The sequence below is a fragment of the Macaca thibetana genome, chromosome 2 (genome assembly GCF_024542745.1).
Source record: "Macaca thibetana thibetana isolate TM-01 chromosome 2, ASM2454274v1, whole genome shotgun sequence".
Taxonomy (NCBI): Eukaryota; Metazoa; Chordata; class Mammalia; order Primates; family Cercopithecidae; genus Macaca; species Macaca thibetana.
The window spans coordinates 33,930,532-33,956,076 of record NC_065579.1 but is presented as its reverse complement, the minus strand read 5'-3'; the positions used below and the strand labels follow the sequence as shown (position 1 = coordinate 33,956,076).

Below are 25,545 nucleotides of genomic sequence, written 5' to 3'. Positions count from 1 at the left end.
CCAAATAAGTACAGTGTACTCCAGCTCTTCCCTTATCAATATGGTTCAAATCAGATTCTCCAAATTCTATAGGGCCCTGCCTGCCTCTGGACCTTGAGAAGCCAGACCTATCACAAGTAGCTATTATAATAACCCTGGCCGCCGTGTCCCCAACTTCACCTTAGAAGACTTCCTTTCCTCTCTGGGAGAGTCCAGTCAGTACCTTGAACAGTTCCATGGCTTCCGATGGGGAGTATCACATACCTGTTGGTTTGTTCTGTAAGTAGGCTGGGATCCCTCATTCTTGATTTCTTTCTCTGGTCCTGCTAACACTATTTCTTCTTCCTCCTCATCACTCTCTTCACAATAGGAATCAAATGCATCAGCATAGTATTCTTCAGCCACAAGTGGGTCTTCTGGGATCTCTGAAATAACGAACAAACAACAGTCAGATACTACCAGTTATTAAAATTATAATGAGGTAAGAATACCCCATCTTTTCACAGGGATGTATATTTTGCTTGCACTAACAAAGCTTCCATGGAGTGTAGAGCTGAATCTCAGCTTCCTGAAAGTATTTGGTTGAATGTAATAAACACTCAGCAAAATAAAACCAGTGGAAGAAAGGAGGAACATTTCCATTAGCAATTACCTTTTGAAGGTAAGAAAAAAATCATGAAACAAAAATAAATAATACGCTTTAACATCTTGACATTTGGAGGCATGAATCCTTATTAAAAATGAGGAAATTTAGGAGCAAAGGTAGGACAAGATGTCCTGGCTGAAGGGTCCTGTTACACAACACACATAAAGTTTTTAGCGTATGTAGTTGGAGCAAAACTACCGCAGCATTTTTCCTAGATATTTCTTTCTTTTTTTTTTTTTTTAATGTTACTGCTAAGACCAAACAAGATGACTAGGATATACAGCAGCAGCATTCTGGCAAGCTGGGAAAAACATAATTCTTTTCTAACAAGTAATGATGGCTTTTGAGATGGAGTTCACTCTGGTGGGTCCTATTTACTCAACCTTACATTCAGCACTTATTTTAAAAAAGAATACTTAAGCTGATGACAATAAACATCTACCCAAGTTACTTGATGCAACATTGTTAGTAACTAGAATAAAGTCGTTGTTTCTAACAATCTTCAGTGAAGAAAGGCCATGACTGGATCACAATAAAGCATAACAATATAAACTCTTATTTACTAATGGGGGCCTAGAAATAAAGAACTACCCAAAGAACTACCCTTGGGTCGGGGGAGGAGAAAATTATAATACTCAACTGCAGCAAAACAGTAGGTACTTTAGACTTTGCACCATACTCAGACTTAAAAATAAAATTTGTATTCTAAATTATAACACATTATTTTTCAATCTATTGTTGCTATTTCCTGTCTAGTGGGAAAAATATGAAATTTGGGGTCAGAAAATCAAGGCTGGAATCTAGCTCTTCCACCTTTTAGATGAAAATTTGTGCAAGAGACCTAAACTCACAGAGCTCCAATTTCTGTGATAAAATTAACATAAGTGTAATCTAGTAGAGTGGCTACTGAGATTTAGTAATAGAATTCTCATGAAAGCATCGGTATGCAGGGAAGTTTCATACAAATGTTCACTCAATTTCCATGTCTGTGAAAACGGGCTTTTCATTAAATGAGTTCAGAATCCTTCCAAAGCAAAATACTTAATGGATTTAGAATTCCCTGGAAATAGATGTTAAAATGTGTTTGTTATCTATGGTTTTGCACTGAAACATAAAAGGTTGCTGTACAGTAAAATAAAAATTAGCCAGCTCAAAAGACAAAAATTACATATATTCAAAACTGCCTTTGCCAGTTCCTTAGAAAGCAGTGTACTAGGGATCTCATACCTTCTCTCAGCAATTTCAACACAGCGTATTTTTTTTTTTTTTTTTCAGATCAGTTCAGATCACTGATTTTCAGCTGAGCATCAGATGAGATAGAATACTGTTATGGAGAAGCCATAGTTTTAATTTTTTATTTATATTGAAATAATATATATTATTTTATTAAATATGGCTTCTAGGCATTATATCAAGAAGACACCTGCACGTGTCTGTATGTACACACATATATATAACATACCTATACACTTTTGTAGATGCATATAGAACTTCAATACCTTTTGCATACAAGTGGTTTTTGGTTACATGGGTGACTTTTGCAGTGGTAAGGTCTGAGATTTTAGTGCACCCTCACCCGAGTAGTACACACTGTACCCAATATGCAGTTTTTTATCCCTTACCTCCCTCCCACCCTCCTCCCCTCTGAGTCTCCAAAGTCCATTATACCATTCTGCATGCCTCTGTGTACCCACAGCTTAGCTCCCACTTATAAGTGAGAACATATGGTATTCAGTTTTCCATTCCTGAGTTACTTCACTTAGAATAATGGCCTCCAGCTCCATCCAAGTTGCTGCAAAAGACAGTATTTCATTCTTTTTTTAATGGCTGAGTAGTATTCCATGGTGTACATATGCCACATTTTCTTCATCCACTTGTCAGTGACGGGAAGTTATGTTGGTTCCATATCCTTGCAATTGTGAATTGTGTTGTGATAAACATAAACGCGCAGGTATCTTTTTGCTATAATGACTAGAAGCCATGTTTAATAACAATCTTCATTTTACTTACACTGAGAATGACAAGACGATCACAGCATGAGAAGTGTATGAAAACTAAAATCCCCTGAGAGATCTCCTGTTCTGCCATCAAGTAGGGGCATGTGCTTGCTGAGTGGAATGAAAGACAGAACCATATGATGTCTTCCTTCTCTTGCCCACCTTCAACTCTCTCTGAATCTCTGTGTCTTTCTCTGAGCCGTCCATTCTCTCTCTTTCCCCACTCTCTTCTACTTCCTCTCCCTCCCCTTGAGTCTCTTTGTCCCTTTGACAGTTATTCATTCTCTCACTCATTCATATTTTTCCCTTTTGCTCTCCCATTTTTCCTTTATCTTCATTCCTCCTTGTCCACTCCCTTGGCTTTCAAACTATGACACGGTAAGAATATCATTTACATTGGTTGCCCAGTGAACAGAAATGTGCTTATATATGTATGTATGTAAATATCTTTATAGTTGAAACAAAAGTTTCATATATCAAGACCTACTTACCCAAACTATATATGATACACTCTGGTGTTTTTCATTCTGTTCAATCATTTTTTTATGCTGGTTGCAACTCACTAAACTGACCTCTCAACCTGCAGCTTGAAAAACACCCCAACCTAGCTAGAGAGACCAACATTCAGAAATACTCCTTTAGAATGCTGGCTTTGGCATAAAAACAAAATCTGCATTTAAATCAAGCCTCTAGCAATAGCTCTGTAACACTGTGTTGTTTAAGCTTTCTGCACTTCAGTTTTCTCATCTATAAAATAAAGATGATAATATTGGTCTCATGGAATTGTTGGAAACATTCCATAGTACAATGGATACAAAGTATGTATCAAACAAATGTTAGTTACTATTGGAAATAATAAGGCAAACACTCAGTAGTTTTGCCTGTAATATTCAACACCAGGAAGAAGTAACAGTCATGCATCACTTAACAATGAGGCTGTGTTCTGAGGAATATGTCATTCGGTGATTTCATCATTGCATGAACATCAAAGAGTGTACTTATTACAAACCTAGACAGTATAACCTACTACACATCCATGTTTATGTGGTATGGCCTATTGCTCTTAGGCTACAGCCCTGGACAGCATGTTACTACACTGAACACTGTAGACAATTGTAACACAGTGGTAAGTATTTGTGTATCTTAACATTAAAAATGTACAGTAAAAATGTAAAAGACTTTTTAAATGGCACATCTGTACAGGGCAGTTACCATGAATGGGCATGCAGGACTGGAAGTTGCCTTGGGTGAGTCAGTGAGTGAGTGCTGAGTGCATGTGAAGGCCTAGAACATTACTGTACACTACTATAGACGTTATAAACACTGGACACTTAGGCTACACTACATTTATAAAAAACATTTTCCTTTCTTCAACAGTAAATTAAACAGCTTACTCTAAGTTTTTTAAACTTCTTGACTCTATCGTAATAACACTTAGCTTAAAACACAAACACATTGAACAGCTGTACGAAAATATTTTCTTTTTTTTTACTTCTCTCCTAACTAGGATATAGTCAATAAGCATTTTTTCTTTCTTTTTCTTTTTCAACTATTTTGTTAAAAATGAAGACACAAACACACACATGAGCCTACTGCTACACAGCGTCAGGATCACTGATACCACTGTCTTCCACCTCCACATCTTGTCCCTCTAGAAGGTCTCTAGGGGCAGTAAGACACATGGAGCCTCCATCTACTGTGATAACAGTGCCGCCTTCTGAAATACCTCCTAAAGGACCTGCCCAAGGCTGTTTTACAGTTAATTTTTTTTAATAAGTAGAAGGAGTACACTTTAAAATTATGATAAAAAGTATAGCAGGCCAGGCATGGTGGCTCACTCCTATAATCCCAGCACTTTGGCTGGCCAAGGTGGGCAGATCACCAGAGGTCAGGAGTTCAAGAACAGCCTGGGCAACAAGGAGAAACCCAATCTTTACCAAAAGTACAAAAAATTAGCTGGGTGTGGTGGTGCACACTTGTGGTCCTGGCTAACTGGGAGGCTGAAGTGGGAGGATTACTTGAGCCTGGAAGGTGGAGGTTGCAGTGAGCCGAGATCGTGCCACTGCACTCCAGACTGGGTGACAGAGTGAGAACACACCTCGAAAAAAAAAAAAAAGTATAGTAAATACATAAAGTAGTAACAGTCATTTGTTATCACTATACTGTACATAATTATATGCATTACACTTTTATATGACTGACAGTGTAGTAGGTTTATTTACCCTGCATCTCCACAAATATGTGAGTGGCTACGTTGTTCTGCAATGTTATGATGGCTATGATAGCACTAGGTCTTGGGAATTTTTCAGCTTCATTAATGGGACCACCATTGTACATGCAGTCTGTCATCGACCAAAAGATTGTTATGCAGTGTATGACTGTATTAGACAATTGCAAATATATACCCAAGTTTACAATGTTTATTTTAAATAGAAAAACTTCTCAAAATTCATACTGAACCCAACTGAAATGGGCAATATGGAATCTAGACTCTCTCTGGTTTCCTTTCTGCTGGACTCCACAGGAATTCTTAGGCAATTCACTACACCGTTCACCTCCCACTGTCCTTCCTGTCCACTGGTTCCGTCTAGGTTTCCTTCAAGCAGCTCAGCAGAAACCTCTGCAAGGGGGTTTGACAAATATATTCTGTAAAGGGCTACACAGTAAAAAGTTTTAGGCTTTGCAGATTACATGGTCTCTGTCACACAACTACCCAACTCTGCCTTTGTAGTGTGAAAACAGACAATACATAAATGAATGTGGCTATGTCCCAATAAAACTTTATTTGCAAACATAGGCAGCAAACCAAGTCATATCTCTACAACACAGACAAATTTTTCTTTTGTTAAAATACTAAGTTCCTCTTCCCAAAACGTAGCTCACTATGTACAGACAGCCTTAGTCCCTTTCCCTCTCCTACCTAGGATTTCCTCCTAGAAGGGGAAGAGGGAAAGAAGTGGCCAGGGAAAAGTGCCACTCTGCCACCTAAGTTGTGAAACAAACTGGGATGAATCTGTCTCCAGTATTTAAGTAAGCTCCACTAACTTGGTGCTGCCCACGAAAGGACTCATTTTCATTTTCAAAGGGAAAAGTCAAAAGAAATGTAAGTCTGTTCGAACTGTGTTTGTCAAGCCTCATGTTTTTCATACATAGACCCAATTTGAAACCTTATCAGGCTAAGGTTCCTTTCTCCTGTCACTAAGGGGAAAAGAGTCTGATAAATATCTTTAATTTCCTTGTACCCTGAAGTCAGCCTCATAATGGCTATACTGGAGTGGCATTCCAGACCTTCTGTATGCCGGGTAAGCAGTAACAGAACGTGTTTATGAAGGAATCCAATAATGGCTGCACGAGTTTGGACACAGATGTTTCAAATCCATGCTGCAAAAAGGAAGACATCACCCTGTTCCAGGAAAATGATGGCCTTTATCAGATCCTTCAATTAAGACCCAAATAAATGCCTTTCTCTAAGACTTGTGTGAGCATCAGGATCACCTGCGGGCTTGTTAAAATGGATCTCTGGGTCCCACCCCAAGTCTTGCTGATTCAGTAGGTCTGGTGTGGTACCTGCGAATCTGCATTACTCCCAAGTTCCCAGGTGATGCTGATGCTGCTGGTCTGGAGGCTGCACTCTCAGAATCACTGCTCTAGAATGTGACTAGTTCAAATAAGAGTATACACTATAATAAAATATAAGAGATTTTGTACTATCTCTACATATTTCAACCTTTGTAAGTTAAAGACGAAATGTAAACAAAAGAAAAACTTTACCTTAGAAGAGCTCAAATTGCTGTGCTATTAGTTGTCTAAATTACTTACCATCTCCATGGAGGTATAAGTAATTGAACTATTCCCATTTTGTTGATAGAAAAGAACAAAGCTAAGGGTTGGCAGCCCAAAGTTATAATCTTTATATTTGTGTGCATTTTACAGTTTAAAAAGCACATTGATACACATTTGATACCACAAAAATTTGACACCATTTGATAGCACAAAGATACCACTTGATCTTTGCAACAACTCTTCAATGTAGACTAGAATGACATTTTTCTGCCTACTTTTCAGACAGGAAAAGTAAGGTTCAGACAAGCTAATGACCAACCGAAGGTCACACTGCTGCATCTGAATCCTCTTTCTTCCACTGAATAAGTCTATTTATGGTTAGTTAGGAATTTTCATCTTTGCTAGTAAAACCATTTCATAAAGGTCACAATGATCTTTCTTGTAGCTCTGAAAGATATTAGACAACAAGGGATAGACTTTTGACTTACGAGATAGAAAAAGTGAAGCTTAGTCATCCTGGTAAATTGTCTTAAGGGAGCTGGGAGAATCAGATTCAGCCTGAGCCTAGTTCTCACTACCATCTATCTCAGATGTGCCAAACTTGAGTGTGCCTCAGAATCAGCTGGAAGGCTTGTTAAAACAAATTCCTGCTCCCACAACCAGTGTTTCTATTCAGTAGGTCCGGAATGGGGCCTGAGAATCTGCATTTCTAACTATGCCACTCATCTGGAAATACACTTTGAGAACTATTGCTCTATCTTATAGAACCTTCGAGGAGAAAATGACATCCAGATGCAACTGTTAAATGACAAACTCCTTGTCACTTCATCTACTGCATTAGCTCTTTAAACTTCTAAAATGATCTAGATACACATTAACAATTTTTTTTAAAGAGTGTTTTCATAAAACAGGAACTTTGCCCGAAGAGAAAACTGAGTTTCCTCTAAAGGAACTTAATGCCTTTTAGACATTTAGAAGATCTCAGCCTGCGGGCCCACAACCATCCCAAATGGTTTTAACCATTAGAATGCCTTGAGCAAATCCATGTGACAGGCTTGTCAGAATGGTACTTAAAGGGTGGTCCCCAGAATAGCAAAAAGAACATCACCTGGGCTCTTATTAGAAATGGAAATTTCCAAATTTGCCTATATCTCCAACCTACTGAATCAGAAACTGGGATGAAGGTCCAGCAAAGTGTGTTTTGACAAGTTCTCCAGGTGATCCTGATGCACCCTTAAGTTTGAGAACCACTGATTCAGCACAATGACTGGCACTTTATGTCTGCTGAAATAAAAATCCCTTCTAATATTCCAGGTAGATGGTAAGCTCCAGGAGGGCAGAGGCCATGCCCATCCTGCTCACCATGGTATCCCCAACAGATGATTCAAAGCAGACACCCAAAACTTCTTGCTGAATAAATGAGTACATAAATCTCTAAGCAATAAGGACTTTCAAATTGCCACATAGTATCATATACAAATAATTTACTAATCTTTTGGGAGAGTAGGATGGAGAGGGGAAGCTGAGGAGAGGAAGGAGATACAGATGTTTTTCTTAAGACCCCCACCCCTTTTCTCTTTTTCACATACTTTGAACTTATATCTCAGATGTAGTCATACCTTTGAACTGCAAAAAATGTCTTCAGCCTGCTAAAACTTCCAGCTACATCCCACAGGCCCACTCAGTCAAGTCCCGGAACTCAGTCAAGATGACCCAGAATGTGACAGCTCACGCTGTTAGGCTGGGGCTTTCTCCAGGTGCCCTAGAGTCTGCCCCAGACACCCTGCCTCTCTCTGCATATCTAATCATAGTTCCGCATTAATGTTTGCGGAGCTGGCTGTCATGGGGCAGACAGAGGGTGGGTGGTGGGAGCCCTCTGCAGAAGGCAGCTACCAAAAGATGTCCATCTCTATTTTTCCTTTCTTTTCTAGTTTTCTGAAGAGGGTAATGGCTTTATTACACCAAGCCAGAAAATACTGAACAAAGGCTATTATAAGGCTGTAAGAAGAACAAACTGATTTATTCTTATATCTCAATGTGACCTCTATGAAGACCATGATCATTCATTACAAATTGGGAGTGGCAGTGCTTAGAATGATTACAGTTATTATTTATATTGACATGGCAGCTATCAAAGCATTTCTTATTTTCCCAAAAATGACATTTGTGGGTGTGAAAAACTGCTCAAATTCATTTTTTAATAAAAACATTAAAAATAAAACAATTATTTTCTCATATGTATAGGAAACCTATGATTAATATGCTACTACAATGTCCCTAAAACCAAAAGGTTTTTTTTTTTTTTACGTTTTACATAAGGTAAAAGTCAATACTTTGAGAAGACACACAGACATAGGCATTGTGCTGAGCTGCCTCGATTTCCCCCAGAAGCTCCATTTTGTATAAGATAAGCACAATTTAGATGAAACAAAACAAAAAGAAATTGAAGTCAAAGTTAACTAGTGACATCTGCTGCTTCTGAGAAAAACTGCCTTCCATCAGAAGTGATGATACAAACTCGGGGCTAGGAGGACCAGCTGTAGGGTCAGATGGCAATCAAATTCTGCCTCCGTTGCTTATTGGCTGTGTGACCTCAGGTAGGCTACTTCACTTATCTGGGTCACAGTGCTCTTATTTGTAAGTGGGTGTAGTGGCTACTATCGATGTCCCACCCAAATTCCCTTACCAGACACACTCCAAAGTATAATTGGCACACCCTCGTCTGCTAGCTGCTGTGCGTGTTGGCTGCTGTATTAAGTCAGCTAGAGCTGCCATGAGACGATACCACAAATTGGATGATTTAAACAATAGAAATTTATTTCCCAGAGTTCTGGAGGTTGGAGATTAAGGGGCCAGCAGGGTTGGATTCCTCTGAGGCCCTTCTCCTTGGCTTCCCTCTTGCTGCTTCTTCACAAGGTCATCCTCTGTGCATTCATACCCTGGTGTCCCTGTGTCCTAATCTCCTCTTTTTTTTTTTTTTTTTTGTATACCTTAAGTTCTGGGATACATCTGCAGAACATGCAGGTTTGTTACATGGGTATACACGTGCCATGGTGGTTTGCTGCACCCATCAACCCATCATCTACATTAGGTATTTCTCCTAATGCTATCCCTCCCCTAGCCGCCACCCCCGACAGGTCCTGGTGTGTGATGTTCCCCTCCCTGTGTCTATGTGTTCTCATTGTTCAACTCCCACTTATGAGTGAGAACGTGTGGTTTTTGGTTTTCTGTTCTTGTGTTAGTTGGCTGAGAATGATGGTTTCTAGCTTCATCCATTTCCCTGCAAAGGACATGAACTCATCCTTCTTTATGGCTGCATAGTATTCCATGATGTATATGTGCCACATTTTCTTTATCCAGTCTATCATTTTTGGACATTTGGCTTGTTTCCAAGTCTTTGCTATTGTGAACAGTGCTGCAATAAACATACATGTGCATGTGTCTTTACAGTAGAATGATTTATAATCCTTTGGGTACATACCCAGTAATGGGATTGCTGGGTCAAATGGTATTTCTGGTTCTAGATCCTTGAGGAATCACCACACTGTCTTCCACAATGGTTGGACTAATTTACACTTCCAACAACAGTGTAAAAGCATTCCTATTTCTCCACATCCTCTCCAGCAACTCTATCAAAAAGTGGGCGAAAGATATGAACAGACACTTCTCAAAAGAAGACATTTACATGACCAACAAACATGAAAAAAAGTTCATCATCACTGGTCACTAGAGAAATGTAAATCAAAACCACAATGAGATACCGTCTCACGCCAGTTAGAATGGCGATCATTAAAAAACCTAATCTTCTATTCTTATGAGGACACAGTCAGATTGGCTTAGAGCCTACCCTATCAGCCTCATTTTAATTTAATCACCTCTTTAAAAGCCATGTCTTCAAATACAGTCACATTCTGAAGTACTGGGGGATAGGGCTTCAACATATGGTTTTTAGGGGGGACTCAGTTAAGCCTATAACGTTGCAGACAGCACACAGATATTCTATTCTCCACAGAATTGTTCTTGGATCAAAGAAGCCCTCCTTACTGAAAAGATGATGCCATATCTCTGTCCCAGGGGCAGTCCTGGCCAATGACTGAGTGACTTAAGGTAGAATCATCTTTGTGGTGTTACTCATGCCCCAGAGCTCCCTGTGCCAGCAGATTGAGGCTAGTCTCCAGCTGAGACCACATCCTTGCTCAGCTCCCTCTATCTGGACACAGCCCCCAACCCCACACCAAACCCCATACACACGCCCACATCCTTAGAGCTCTCCACAATAAGATACATGCACCAGATACCCATATCAGGCTGTGCTTCTAGGGAACCTAACTAAAGACTTGGACATTATAATAAAAATATCTTGACTCATGGTTACAAAACAAATATAAAAGACAAGTGACACTATACAGTAAGATAAACATCCCTTAAAGGAAAATAGTCAGGTGCCAGCAAAGTCACATTCTTTAATATTATAACTTTCATCCTCAGACCTTCCAGAAAATAATGGAGTCCACATCTGTGGCACTGCTAAAGTGAGTCCTTTGTCAGATATCAATTATATCTCAGATGACTAAATTTTTTCTCTCTGGAGGTCTAGTCTCCTGGCCCTCTTCAAAGTCTTCTTAAAATGCTTCATCTTACATAGTGTCCAGAACATGGTAGGTGCTCCATAAAAGGGCAGTTATTAATTTAGTAGGTAGAAAGATTCATTTTTATCATTGTTGTTGTGAGAATTTTTTTTAAGAAATTGTATTTAGAAAAATACGTGACAAAAGTGCAGGGAAAGAAAATGACATGATCCCTTCTGCCAGGAACAAGAAGAGGGCTCTGGCCCTGTTCCAGAAAGGTGGAGAGAAAGAGAGTGGGAGGGGCCAGAGTGAGATGGTGGCCGATCATGTGCTCTGTAAGACTCCAAATTCACCCGAAACTTAGGATAGCTGTACCATCTAGGTTTGCGGGAGTACACTCTATGATGTCTGCCCAATGACAAAATTGCCTGAGGACACATTTCTTAGAACACATCCCCATTTTTAAGTGATGTGTGACTGTATACATAAAGGGCCAACAGCAGAGCTAGAGGAAAACACTTCCCAGGCAGAGGTCACCTGTCCTTCAGGACGACAGCAGAACTCTCCCAGCGAGATAAAAACCACTCCAAAAACCCCAGCTTTCCATTCTCCCAGGAGCTAATAAGGATACCCAGTCACTCCCTCACCCATGCCTTCCCCAGCACTATTAAAGAAAAGAAACTGACTCTTTTGATACTTTGCTGTTTGGGAAAAGGCATTTTGTCCACCTCAAAACTTCAATTCAACATATATTGTATTTTATTTTTTCCTTTTCAATTTTTAAAAGCAATCTCTGTCCCCACTGTGAACCATGAAACGGTTATGCAGTGAGTCATCGCTGGGCCTTGAACACTGTTTTCACGGTGTCCTAGTTCCTGGTGGCAGCGGTTAAGATTGCTCAGTGGAGCTCAGAAGTCATAGAGAAGGAAGCACACACTCTGAGACCCGCAATTGTTCCTTTCCCTGGTGAGTCATCCCCTTTTATGATACCATGGGCCCCTGCTGGAGGTCCCAGAGAAGCCGTTACTCCACATGCCAAATGGTTGCTGCATCTCTATTTCATTACAAAGAGCTCCCTCTGTGCCCAAGGGAAGCAACGGTAATTTTCAATCACAATAACATTTAGTGGGACTGGAGGCGTGCAGCAGCATATTTGCTAAGAAATGTTTTGGACCAATGTTCAAGCCAGGAAAGAATATGGACAGCCCCTAGTGAAATAAACACACTCATATTCTGAGGGAGAAATGAACACTCCAGGTATCTTTCAACACTCAGCTCTGCAATCATCTCCAGTCTTCCACTGGCATCATGTCTTACACAGGCTGCTGCAAGCCTTGCCTAATGCACTCACCGTGTGACTCTCCCCTTTCAATGATGCCCTCACTGCCAATAAAATTGAGTATAAAATCTTAAGTTTGGCAGGCAAGACGTTTTATCATTTGCAACCCACATTCCCAGATCTGCCTCTTCTTACCAATGAATACGGTAGCTCTCATTTAAAGGTATGTACCAAAAGACTCTGATTGGGCAGTCCTGGTCTGGGTCTAGGAAACTTTATTTTTCTGATGCTTTCCAGACAGTTCTCATATGTATCTTCAGAATCCTGGCTTTCATCACCTGAACTCTGCATTTTCCCTGAATTCACTCTTTGCTTTCCCACTTCATCTGAAAGTACCACTTCTTTTAGAATTGACCTAACACAGTAGACACTAGCCACTTGTGGCTATTTGAATTAAAATTATTAAAATTAAACAAAATGCCAAATTCAGTTGCACTAGCTACTTTTCAAGTGCTCAACAGTCACCTGTGACAAAAATTATAGCATATTTCCAACACTGCAGAAAATCCTACTGGAGAGCACTGTTCTAGGCTGTCATCTCTCTAAACAGAGGGCCACAGCCTCTGCTCTCAGTTTGGCCAGATTTCTTTGAAGCTCTGGGATGTGAGTCACTTTACCTCTCTGATCCTCAATTCCTCTCCTGACCAGCACACCATCTACCATCACTAATGCCCACCTCTGCAAAGAGAAGGTGGAATCTCCTAGCCCTTGAAAGCGCTCCAGCTCTCACGGTCATGGATGTAGCGGGGGAGAGGTAGTGCCCCCATCGCACCCCAGCCCTAAGCCTCTTCGTGTAACTGAGTGCCATATCAAAGGAAGTACCAATCAAACCTTCTCATCTGTAAGATGCCCTTTTCTGCCTTCTTTTACACCATATCTACACGTACAGTTTGAATAAATGCCCAAACCCAGCCTTCTGGGCAACCCCTTGCCCAGAGAAAGGCAAGCTCACGGACCTCCCACATCCCCATGGTAGACAATATCTTTCACAGCACAGCAGGGATCAAGTCAACTTTGAGAATAATATCACTAACTGCAAGTGGAACTGAACCTCAAACACAAATGATATGTTTATATTCTTAGGATGGGGGTGCACATCAGTTGCTTGGTTTGCCATGATGCTTTCTTTCCTCACACAATAAGCTACAGGGTTAGTACCTTGACTTTTCTAAAATAAACTTTCAAAACCAGGGCTAAATTTAACTACATTGATTAGCTTAGCCTACAGCATCAGAACATGAGGTTGTGAAAAGAAACAATTTTCATAGACAAAATGCATATTCATGACCCTTTCCAGAGGGCTAAATTAAGTACAGTACAGTACCGTTTTTTATATATAGGACAGCAGGTTCTGCTGTGTCTCTCTAAGTGGCATCTCTATATTTCACTGAGTGTACTAGAAGTTCTCCACTCCCTGCTACACACACACACACACACACACACACACACACACACACACACACACGCACATGCACGTGACAGAAATAAGCTCCATGATCCTTTTGGAAATAGGTCTCCCTCAAGCTCCAGAGTCTGTACTTTTATCCTATATGTCAAGATGATTTTCCCTCAGGAAAAACTGTAATGTTTCCCTGAAACTTGTTTTTCCTGGTTTAGAGAGTAAAAGCCAAAATGACTACGTAATGTTTGTCTTTTCTCCCCCAAATTCAGAGAAATGAATTCAGGCCAGGAAATTCATTCTGTCAAGGAGAAATGTAGAAAGACTTCACAGAGATTCTGAAAAATTTGGTACACAGTGGGATGCGCTGTGTTTGGTGGCAGAAGACACCTTGTTCTATGACTTTAGGCAACTGCTTTAAGTTCCCAGGCCTTAGGTGTCTTATGTGTAGAATGGGATGGTGATAACTCACCAACCTTAAAACCAGAGCCTGAACTGAATGATTTCAGGTTACTTTTCTGCATTAAGACTTACAAATTTACAACAAGGAGTAATAAACTAGACCAATATCTTAGTCAGCTTGGGCTTCCGTAACAGAATACCACAGACTAGGTGGCTTAAACAACAGAAATGTATTTCTCACAGTTTTGAAGGCTGGGAAGTCTAAGGTAAAGGCGCTGGCAGATTCAGCGTCTGGTTGAAGGCTCCCTTCCTGTTTTGCAGACTGCTGACCTCTTCTTGTATCCTCACATGGTGGAGCACGGAAACATAGAGACAGGAAGCCAGCTTTCTCATGTCTCTACTTACAAGGGAACTAATCCCATCCTGTGGGCTCTACCCTCATGACCAAATCACCTCCTAAAGGCCTCATCTCCAAATATCATCCCACTGGGGATTAGGGTTTCAATATGATGAATTTGGGGGGACACAAACATGCACTACATTATAACCAGTGTGCACATGAATCACCTGGGGAACTTGATGAACTCCGGGTTCAGACTGGCAGGACTGGAGTAGGGCCTGAGATTCTGCATTTCTGACATGCTTCAAGGTGATAGAGATGCTGCTAGTCCACAAACCACACTTAGAGTAGTAAAAGAATAGACCACTGATTTCTGTTCCTGGCCACCAAATATTTGTCAAAAAGTGAGTTTCTAACTAAGACCATCACAGCTGAAGGATTTAAATTACTACTATAGATGGCCTCTCCTTCCTCTCTTTTACTTTTTTCTGGCTGTATTTTCTCATTAACAAAGTTTCTGTCATGTACTTTGGAATGCATAGCAACTTGTATGATTGTTGGCAGAGAGAACACCTTGTAAGCCAAATGAGAGTTCCTCTTCAATAAAATCTTAACATCATAATTTCTCTTTTCCACCTCTGGTCTCCTGGAAAACATTTGTCTCCCATTGGCAGCACCCTTCTGTTAACTAGCCATCTGGAGGCAGTCAGGAAACTGCTAGAACATGCTTGCTGGCCTAAAGACATTATTAGTTCACCATTGTGAAGAGGCAAATGTAATACAGCAAGATGGGGTGTGTGTGTGTTGGGGGGTGTGTGTGTGTGGGGGGGTGTGTGTGTGTGTGGAGAGGGGTGGCATGGGGGATTTAAGGAATTGGTTCACATTCACACAATTATGGGGGTTGGCAAGTCCAAAATCTGCAAGGTAGGCTATGAGGGTAGGCAACAGGCTGGACACTAAGAAAAGAGTTAATGTTGCAATCTTAAGTCCAAAGGAAGCCTGGAGGCAGAATTCCTTCTTCTTTGGGGAAGATCAGTCTTCTTCTCTTAAAGCTTTCAACTGACTGGATGAGGCCTACTCACATTACGACATTATGAAAAGTGATCTGCTTTACTCAAAGTCTACTGACGTAAATGTTAATTGCATCTTAAAAACACCTTCACAGCAACATCTAGATTGGTGTTTTATGAAACTACCATGGCCTAGCCAAATAGATACATAAAATTACTATCACAGGATCTAACAGGAGAATTATTTCCCAACTTGAATTCCGACAGAGAATAAAGTTGCCAAAGAGAACTCAGATCTTCCACACAGGCTGTAAAAATCCCAAATAGTGGAATTCCAGGCCTCTTCCAGTACTGAAAAACATCTTGATATTTACAAGTTGACTTTTTGGCAAGGGTAATTAACAGTTTCTTAACAAAGACGATCGAATAGGAAAAGTTCCAGTCTACAGCTCCCAGCATGGGTGACACAGAAGATGGGTGATTTCTGCATTTCCAGCTGAGCTTTGAAAAGAGCAGTGGTTCTCCAAGAATGGAGTTTGAGATCTCAGAACGGACAGACTGCCTCCTCAAGTGGGTCCCTGACCCCTGGGTAGACTAACTTGGAGACACCTCCCAGTAGGGACCAACTGACACCTCATAGAACTGGGTGCCCCTCTGAGACCAAGCTTCCAGAGGAAGCATGAGGCAGCAGTATTTACTTTTCTGCACCCTCTACTGGTGATACCCAGGGAAATAGGGTCTGGAGTGGACCTACAGCAAACTCCAATAGACCAGCAACTGAAGGACCTGACTTAACAGGAAACTAACAAACAGAAAGGAATAGCATCAACAACAACGAAAAGGACATCCACACCAAAACCCCATCTCCTCGCCAGCAATGCAACAAAGCCGCAGGGAGAATGAATTTGATGAGTTGACAGAAGTAGGCTTCGGAAGATCAGTAATAACAAATTTCTCCGAGCAAAGGAGGATGTTCGAACCCATCACAAGGAAGCTAAAAACCTTCAAAGAAGATTAGAAGAATGGATAATTAGAATAAACAGCATAGAGAAGACCTTAAATGACCTGATGGAGATGAAAACCATGGCACGAGAACTATGTAACAGATGCACAGGCTTCAGTAGCCGATTCGACCAAGTGGAAGAAAAGGTATCAGTGATTGAAGATTAAATGAATGAAATGAAGTGAGAAGAGAAGTTTAGAGAAAAAAGAGTAAAAAGAAACGAACAAAGCCTCCAAGAAATATGAGACGATGTGAAAAGACCAAATCTATGTGTGATTGCTGTACATGATAGTGATGGGGAGAAGGGAACCAAGTTGGAAAACACTCTTCAGGATATTAGCCAGGAGAACTCCCCCAATCTACCAAGGCAGGCCAACATTCATATTCAGGAAATACAGAGAACACCACAAAGATACTCCTCGAGAGGAACAACCCCAAGACACATAATTGTCGGACTCATGAAGGTTGAAATGAAGGAAAAAATGTTAAGGGCAGCCAGAGAGAAAGGTCAGGTTACCCACAAAGGGAGACCCATCAGACTAACAGCAGACCTCTTAGCAGGAACTCTACAAGCCAGAATAGAGTGGGGTCCAATATTCAACATTCTTAAAGAACGTTCAACCAAGAATTTCATATCCAGCCAAACTAAGCTTCATAAGCAAAGGAGAAAGAAAATCCTTTACAAACAGTCGAGCAAATGCTGAGAGATTTTGTCACCACCACGCCTGTCTTACAAGAGCTCCAGAAGGAAGCACTAAACATGGAAAGGAACGACTGGTACCATCCACTGCAAAAACATGCCAAATTGTAAAGACCATCGATGCTAGGAAGAAACTGCATCAACTAATGAGCAAAATAACCACCTGTCATCATAATGACAGGATCAAATTCACACATAACAATATTAACCTTAAATGTAAATGGGCTAAATGCCCCAATTAAAAGACACAGATTGTCAAATTGGATAAAGAGTCAAGACCCATCAGTGTGCTGTATTGAGGAGACCATTTCACATGCAGAGACACACATAGGCTCAAAATAAAGCGATGGAGGAAGATCCACCAAGCAAATGGAAAACCAAAAAGAGCAGGGATTGCAATCCTAGTTTCTGATAAAACAGACTTTAACCGACAAAGATCAAAAGAGACAAAGAAGGCCATTACATAATGGTAAACAGAACAATCTAACAAGAAGAGCTAACTATCCTAAATATATGTGTACCCAATACAGGAGCCACCAGATTCATAAAGCAAGTCCTTATAGACCTACAAAGAGACTTAGACTCCCACACAATAATAATGGGAGACTTTAACACCCTGCTGTCAACATTAGACAGATCAACGAGACAGAAAGTTAACAAGGATATCCAGGACTTGAACCCAGCTCTGCACCAAGTGGACCTAATAGACATCTAAAGAACTCTCCACCCCAAATCAACAGAATATACATTCTTCTCAGAACCCCATCGCACTTATTCCAAAATTGGCCACATAGTTGGAAGTAAAGCACTCCTCAGCAAATGTGAAAGAACAGAAATCATAACAAACTGTCTCTCAGACAACAGTACAATCAAATTAGAACTCAGGATTAAGAAACTCCCTCAAAATCACACAACTACATGGAAACTGAACAACCTGCTCCTGAATGACTACTGGGTACATAACGAAATGAAGGCAGAAATAAAGATGTTCTTTGAAACCACTGAGAACAAAGACACAACATACCAGAATCTCTGGGACACATTTAAAGCAGTGTGTAGGGGCACATTTATAGCACTAAATGCCCACAAGAGAAAGCAGGGAAGATCTAAAATTGACACCCCAACATCACAATTAAAAGAACTAGAGAAGCAAGAGCAAACACGTTCAAAAACTAGCAGAAGGCAAGAAATAACTAAGATCAGAGCAGAACTGAAGGAGATGGAGACACAAAAAAACCTTCAAAAAATCAGTGAATCCAGGAGCTGGTTTTTTGAAAAGAACAATAAAATTGATAGACCGCTAGCGAGACTAATGAAGAAAAGAGAGAAGAATCAAATAGACACAATAAAAAATGATAAAGGGGGTATCACCACCAATCCCACAGAAATACAAACTACCATCGGGGAATACTATAAACACCTCTACACAAATAACCAGAAAATCTAGAAGAAATGGATAAATTCCTGGACCCATACACCCTGCCAAGACTAAACCAGGAAGAAGTTGAATCTCTGAACAGACGAATAATAGACCCTGAAATTGAGGCAATAATTAATAGCCTACCAACCAAAAAAAGCCCAGGACCAGATGGATTCACAGCCGAAAACTATCAGAGCTACAAAGAGGAGCTGGTGCCATTCCTTCTGAAACTATTCCAATCAATACATCAATAGAAAAAGAGGGAATACTCCCTAACTCATTTTATGAGGCCAGCATCATCCTGATAACAAAGCCAGGGAGACACAACAAAAAAGGAGAATTTTAGATCAATATTCTTGATGAACATCGATGCAAAAATCCTCAATAAAATACTGGAAAACCGAATCCAGCAGCACATCAAAAAAGCTTATCCACCACGGTCAAATTGGCTTCATCCCTGGGATGCAAGGCTGGTTCAACATACACAAATCGATAAAAGTAATCCATCATAGAAACAGAACCAAAGACAAAAACCACGTGATTAACTCTTTTCTGCATCAATAGATGCAGAAAAGGTCTTCAACAAAATTCAACAGCCCTTCATGCTAAAAACTCTCAATAAGCTAGGTACTGATGGAACGTATCTCAAAATAATAAGAGCTATTTATGACAAACCCACAGCCAGTATCATACTGAATGGGCAAAAACTGGAAGCATTCCCTTTGAAAACTGCCACAAGACAGGGCTGCCCTGTCTCACCACTGCTATTCAATATAGTGTTAGAAGTTCTGGCCCGGGAAATCAGGCAGGAGAAAGAAATAAAGGGTATTCAATTAGGAAAAGAGGAAGTCAAGTTGTCCCTGGTGGCAGATGACACGATTGTATATTTAGATAACACCATCGTCTCAGCCCAAAATCTCCTTAAACTGATAAGCAACTTCAGCAAAGTCTCAGGATACAAAATCACAGTGCAAAAATCACAAGGATTCCTATACACCATTAACAACAGAGAGCCAAATCATGAGTGAACTCCCATTCACAATTTCTTCAAAGATAATAAAACACCTAGGAATCCAACTTAGAAGGGATGTGAAGGACCTCTCCAAGGAGAACTACAAACCACTGCTCAACGAAATAAAACAGGACACAAACAAATGGAAGAACATTCCATGCTCATGGATAGGAAGAATCAATATTGTGAAAATGGCCATACCGCCCAAGGTAATTTATAGATTCAAAGCCATCCCTATCAAGCTACCAATGACTTTCTTCACAGAATTGGAAAAAAACTACTTTAAAGTTCATATGGAACCAAAAAAGAGCCCACACTGCCAAGACAATCCTAAGCCAAAAGAACAAAGCTGGAGGCATCACGTTACCTGACTTCAAACTATACTACAAGGCTACAGTAACCAAATCAGCATGGTACTGGTACCAAAACAGAGATATAAATCAATGGAACAGAACAGAGCCCTCAGAAATAATACCACACATCTACAACCATCTGATCTTTGACAAACCTGACAAAAACAAGAAATGGGGAAAGGATTCCCTATTTCATAAATGATGCTGGGAAAACTGGCTAGTCATACATAGAAAGCGGAAACTGGATCCCTTCCTTACACCTTGTACAAAAATTAATTCAAGATGGATTAAAGACTTAAATGTTAGACCTAAAACCATAAAAACCCTAGAATAAAACCTAGGCAATACCATTCAGGACATAGGCATGGGTAAGGACTTCATGACTAAAACACCAAAAGCAATGGCAACAAAAGCCACAATAGACAAATGGGATCTAATTAAACTGAAGAACTTCTGCACAGCAAAAGAAACTACCATCAGAGTGAACAGGCAACCTACAGAATGGGAGAAAATTTTTGCAATCTACCCATCTGACAAAGGGCTAATATCCAGAATCTACAAAGAACTTAAACAAATTTACAAGAAAAAATCAACCCCATCAAAAAGTGGGCAAAGGATATGAACGGACACTTCTCAAAAGGAGACATTTATGTAGCAAACAGTCACATGAAAAAATGCTCATCGTCACTGGCCATCAGAGAAATGCAAATCGAAACCACAATGAGATACCATCTCACACCAATTAGAATGGTGATCATTAAAAAGTCAGGAAAAAACAAACAGGTGCTGGAGAGGATTTGGAGAAATAGGAACTTTTTTTTTTTTTTTTTGAGATGGAGTCTCGCTCTTTTGCCCAGGCTGGAGTACAGTGGCGCTATCTGGGCTCACTGCAAGCTCTGCCTCCCAGTTCATGCCATTCTCCTGCCTCAGCCTCCCGAGTAGCTGGGACTACAGGTGCCAGCCACTGTGTCTGGCTAATTTTTTGTATTTTTAGTAGAGATGGGGTTTCACCATGTTAGGCAGGATGGTCTCAGTCTCCTGACCTCGTGATCCACCCGCCTCGACCTCCCAAAGTGCTGGGATTACAGGCATGAGCCACCACGCCCAGCTAGGAACACTTTTACACTGTTGGTGGGACTGTAAACTAGTTCAACCATTGTGGACAACAGTGTGGCGATTCCTCAAGGATCTAGAACTAGAAATACCATTTGACCCAGCCATCCCATTACTGGGTATATACTCAAAGGATTATAAATCATACTACTATTAAGACACATGCACAGGTATATTTATTGCAGTACTATTCACAATAGCAAAGACTTGGAATCAACCCAAATGCCCATCAATGATAGGCTGGATTAAGAAAATGTGGCACATATACACCATGGAATACTATGTAGCCATAAACAAGGATGAGTTCATGTCCTCTGTAGGGACATGGATGAAGCTGGAAACCATCATTCTGAGCAAACTATCACAAGGACAGAAAACCAAACACCGCGTGTTCTCACTCACAGGTGGGAATTGAACAATGAGAACACTTGGACACAGGGTGGGGAACATCACACACCAGGGCCTGTCGTGGTGTCGAGGGTGGGAGAGGGATAGCATTTGGAGAAATACCTAATATAAACCAACATGCCACATGTATACATATGTAACAAACCTGCACGTTGTGCACATGTACCCTAGAACTTAAAGTATAATTAAAAAATAAATAAAATAAAACAATGCATGTTAAGGGAATGATGCACTACCTGTAATGTTAGTCCTCTGGTGATGCATATTTTTATTGTTTCTTATTTGAATTTTTGCTTGTGTGATAGATAAATGTGTTATTATATTCATTTTAATTGAATTTTAAAAGTTATGAGTAACTCTAATGATTTTAATATTTTTATTAGCTGTTTTACTTTTTGCTCTGTGACTTGTTAATATTTGGTTTAGGGCCAAGGTATTTGTGCATAAATTTTTTAAAAGTTAAAGCTATTAAACCTTTGTTAAGTTTAAAAATAAAAAGTTTCTTAACAAATAGAAACCTGCAACTACTACATCTTACAGCCTATCTGGAAAAGCTCTTTGTCTCTATGTATTCATGGTAAACTGTCTACAATTCTCTGGTAGAGTTCTCCTCATCATTCTGAGAAAATCATTGTCATCTTCACTTTGTCTGAAATTTTCAAACCTCTCTGGAGAGCCTGACTCTTTGGGTGAAGACACTGATGCCCGCCATCGACAGAACCAGGTAACCAGGTCACGTTATGGCGTGGTGCCTGTACAAGGCTTCTTTTGGTGGATGTGGATGCTCTGTTTTATACCATAACCATAGAGAAAGTGTCAGCATTAAAGGCTCGCAGATTCATTAAAATTATTTTCCTTACTGAACGCAGTGATTCCATGGTTATCCTGTGACACAGACAACACATCAATAAAATCATCAATATTCTTTAAAAAAATTTTAAAGCCTAATTCAGGAAAAACTGGTAAGAAAACTCCCCCAGATCTCTTAAAACAGCCAGGAATTACTTCCAAACTTTTGAAAAGCTAGATGTCTTAGGTTGCATTCCCCAGAAAAAGACTCTTGAGATGAAAATTTTTATAAAAGTTAGTTATCAGAAGGGCGGTATCAAGTAGAGGTCCACAAGGCCTAACTTTGGCTTAATCCCACAGAGCTCTAGAGACAATTAACAGGGAGGAACTGGAGTGTTTACACTCTTCCATACATTAGTCATTTTGAAAAGTCTGCCTCTTGAGGGCTGGGGGTGTGGGAGAGAGGTATATGTTCCCAGGCCATTCTGGCTCTCTTTGAGTATAGGCAAATCAAGCTCTGGCAGCTTGAGAGTAGCCCCCACAAAAAGAGACACAGCTGGGACACAAAGCACAAGGAAATGGTAAAGGGATCAAACAGGGTATGAACACAACACTGATAGCGACTGCTATACTGGAGGCTTTTCTCCTGACACTTGATTCCTATTCTGCTTTCTCCAGTTCTACCTATTTGTGATTCCTCTAGCCAGACACCCTCCTGCTACATGCCTCCACTGAGAATGAGTAATGAAAGCCAAGGTAGTTACCTGTTCTGGATTCAAAAGTGCATTCCAACACTTGTTGGCTGTCAACTCCTTGGACCGACACTTTCACTTCTTATTTACCATTTAAATTTCAATTTGATCTAGCCCTATCCATTTGTGATTTTGCCTTTACCAAACCCAAATTCCAAACCCAAGTGAATCTTTGGTTCACTTTGCACCAAGCCCACCCAACTCCAGCATCTTGCCATACAGAGGTTAGTTCCTTAAGGATGGTGATTCTTACCTTCATCCCTATCCCCAGTCCACTTGGCCTCCTGATCTGGACTGGACCTTTTATATATCATCCTAAATTGCTCAGCCATGGTGTTTATTGAACTATAACTCATGTTTAGCTGATAATTCTCCCAAAAAATTAGCACCCTCAATGGAGAAAATCTTGAAGTCACAAGGTTCAATGTCCTCTCTCCATCAATATTCTGCTTCTGATTCTCTCAGAGCACTTTGATGGTCCTCATGCTGCAAACAATGAAAAAGCCCAGGGCATGCCTACTGATTTGCATGAAATTATTTTCATAAAGAGCAATGCTAAGTCATTCCACTAGAAAATTAATTTTGGCCTATTTAATAAGTAGGGAGAAATAGATGTGTTGTACACTTGCATTGTAATAGTATTTATTTTTAAAAAAACCTCAAACCATTTTTCCTCTGCTGTCACACCAAGAAAACAATCAACACAGAAGACACCTGTGACCAAATGTGTGGGTGTTTTTCCCACAAACAAGCAATTAGTACTGCAATGGACACCAGCTGGGTGTCCCCTAATTCAATTCTGACTATCCACAATATCTATCTATGACACTGGAGGTGGTGTCAGATCTCACAGGTTGAGAGCTCAGTCCCCAAGACTGCCCCTCGCACTTCCAACACCAGTCACAAATCCAGGCCTTCTGATCAACTGGCTATAAATCAGGTTCCCACAGCCCCCTCTTTGGGTTTGATTAATTTGCTAGGGTGACTCACAGAACTCAGGGAAACACTGATGTTTACGGGTTTATTATATAGGATACCACATAGGATACAGATAAAGAAATGCATAGGGTAAGGCATGGAGGAAGTGGCATGGAGCTTCCATGCCCTCCCTGGGTGTGCCACCCTCTAGGACCCTCCATGCGTTCAGCCATCCAGAAGCTGGGCAAACTCTGTCCTTTTGGGTTTTTTGGAGACTTCATTGCATAGGCATAATCAAAGCATGGATAACCGTGTCAAAATGTGATTAGACAAAAAGGGTAAGATCTAAACCTAGCAAAGCCTGTTTGTTCAGATTCCATTTGGCCTCTCTATGCAGCATCCCTTTCTCCAGGGTATGGAGCAGGACCCTCTCTAGAATGAAGGTCTTATGACTCACAATCAGATTAGAGTTGTAATGTGGGTGAAAGGAGGGCAGGCGAAGGTCACAGAGAGAGATTCTGTTTACTGAAACAAGGGCTATGGAAGTTATGAGCCAGGAACCATGGGTGAAAACTTCATATATATATATATATATACACACACATATATATGTGTATATATATATATAAACTTTATATATATGTGCTTTATATATATGTGTGTGTGTGTGTGTGTGTGTGTGTATCATAATATCACAGTTTTGAAAAGTTTTGCTTCAGCAGAGCTGAAGCCAAGTTTCAATAAAGGGAAGGAGAATGTCTAGCAAGCAATTTTATTTTCAAATTTACATTTTCCAGTGCTGTTAGTGTATCTACCAATATGCTCAGAACAGAAAGGCAATGGGTGGAAAATGACTTAGACTAAGGTTTAGCAAACTACAGCCTGGAGGTCAAATCTGGGCTGCCTGCCTTTGTAGAGTTTTTTGGAACACAGCCATAGCCTATAATGCCTATGGTTGTTTTCTCTCTTTAGTGATGCCAGAGTTCAACCAACAGCAGACTTGAGTAGCTGTGACAGAGATAATATGTCACAAAGCCTAAAATATTTACTATCTACTGCTTAAGAAAGTTTTTAACCCTTGAATCTGACAATAAATAGCTACCAGTCACTCTCCATAGACAAACCACTAGGAGCCGTCTCTGTTTCAAATCTCTGGCTGCTTCCAATGCATCCATCCATAGTAATCTTGGAAATTCTACAAGTCTTTGTGGTCAATGAAGCCTAGGACCTCCATCATAAAGCAAAGGCCTTTTGACCTGACAAGAGAAAAACCTTATTGAGCTTGTTCTGGATTCTAAGTGCCAAAGATGGGGGAAACCATTTTTAGTATGATTTCAGCTTACCAAGTTAAGTCTTACTCAAACACTAAACTTCATTGACAAACCCCTCCCCCAGAGCCACAAAGGGACAGGGGACAGAGTTCTGTGTGAATCTGTGAGGTTCTAAAGCCCGTACCCTCTGTTATCAACTAACTATCAATTAACCCCAGTGTGTTATATTCCCCACCCTGTGTCCAAGTGTTCTCATTGTTCAATTCCCACCTGCAAGTGAGAACATGCGGTGTTTGGTTTTCTGTCCTTGTGATAGTTTGCTCAGAATGATGGTTTCCAGCTT

At 40.4% G+C, this 25,545-nt stretch overlaps 1 protein-coding gene across 12 annotated transcripts in view; it reads right to left on the bottom strand.

Annotated features, from left to right (window-relative positions):
- NEK11 (NIMA related kinase 11) overlaps nt 1–25,545 on the bottom strand; it is a 310,384-nt gene that overhangs the window by 113,560 nt on the left and 171,279 nt on the right. For all 12 annotated transcript variants that reach the window (XR_007722953.1, XM_050777796.1, XM_050777800.1 and 9 more), the window contains one exon: nt 244–404. Coding sequence is in view for 11 of the 12 variants with exons in the window: in XM_050777796.1 (XP_050633753.1) it covers nt 244–404 (161 nt within the window). In the remaining variant the exon portion in view is untranslated. The remainder of the gene's footprint in view (nt 1–243; nt 405–25,545) is intronic.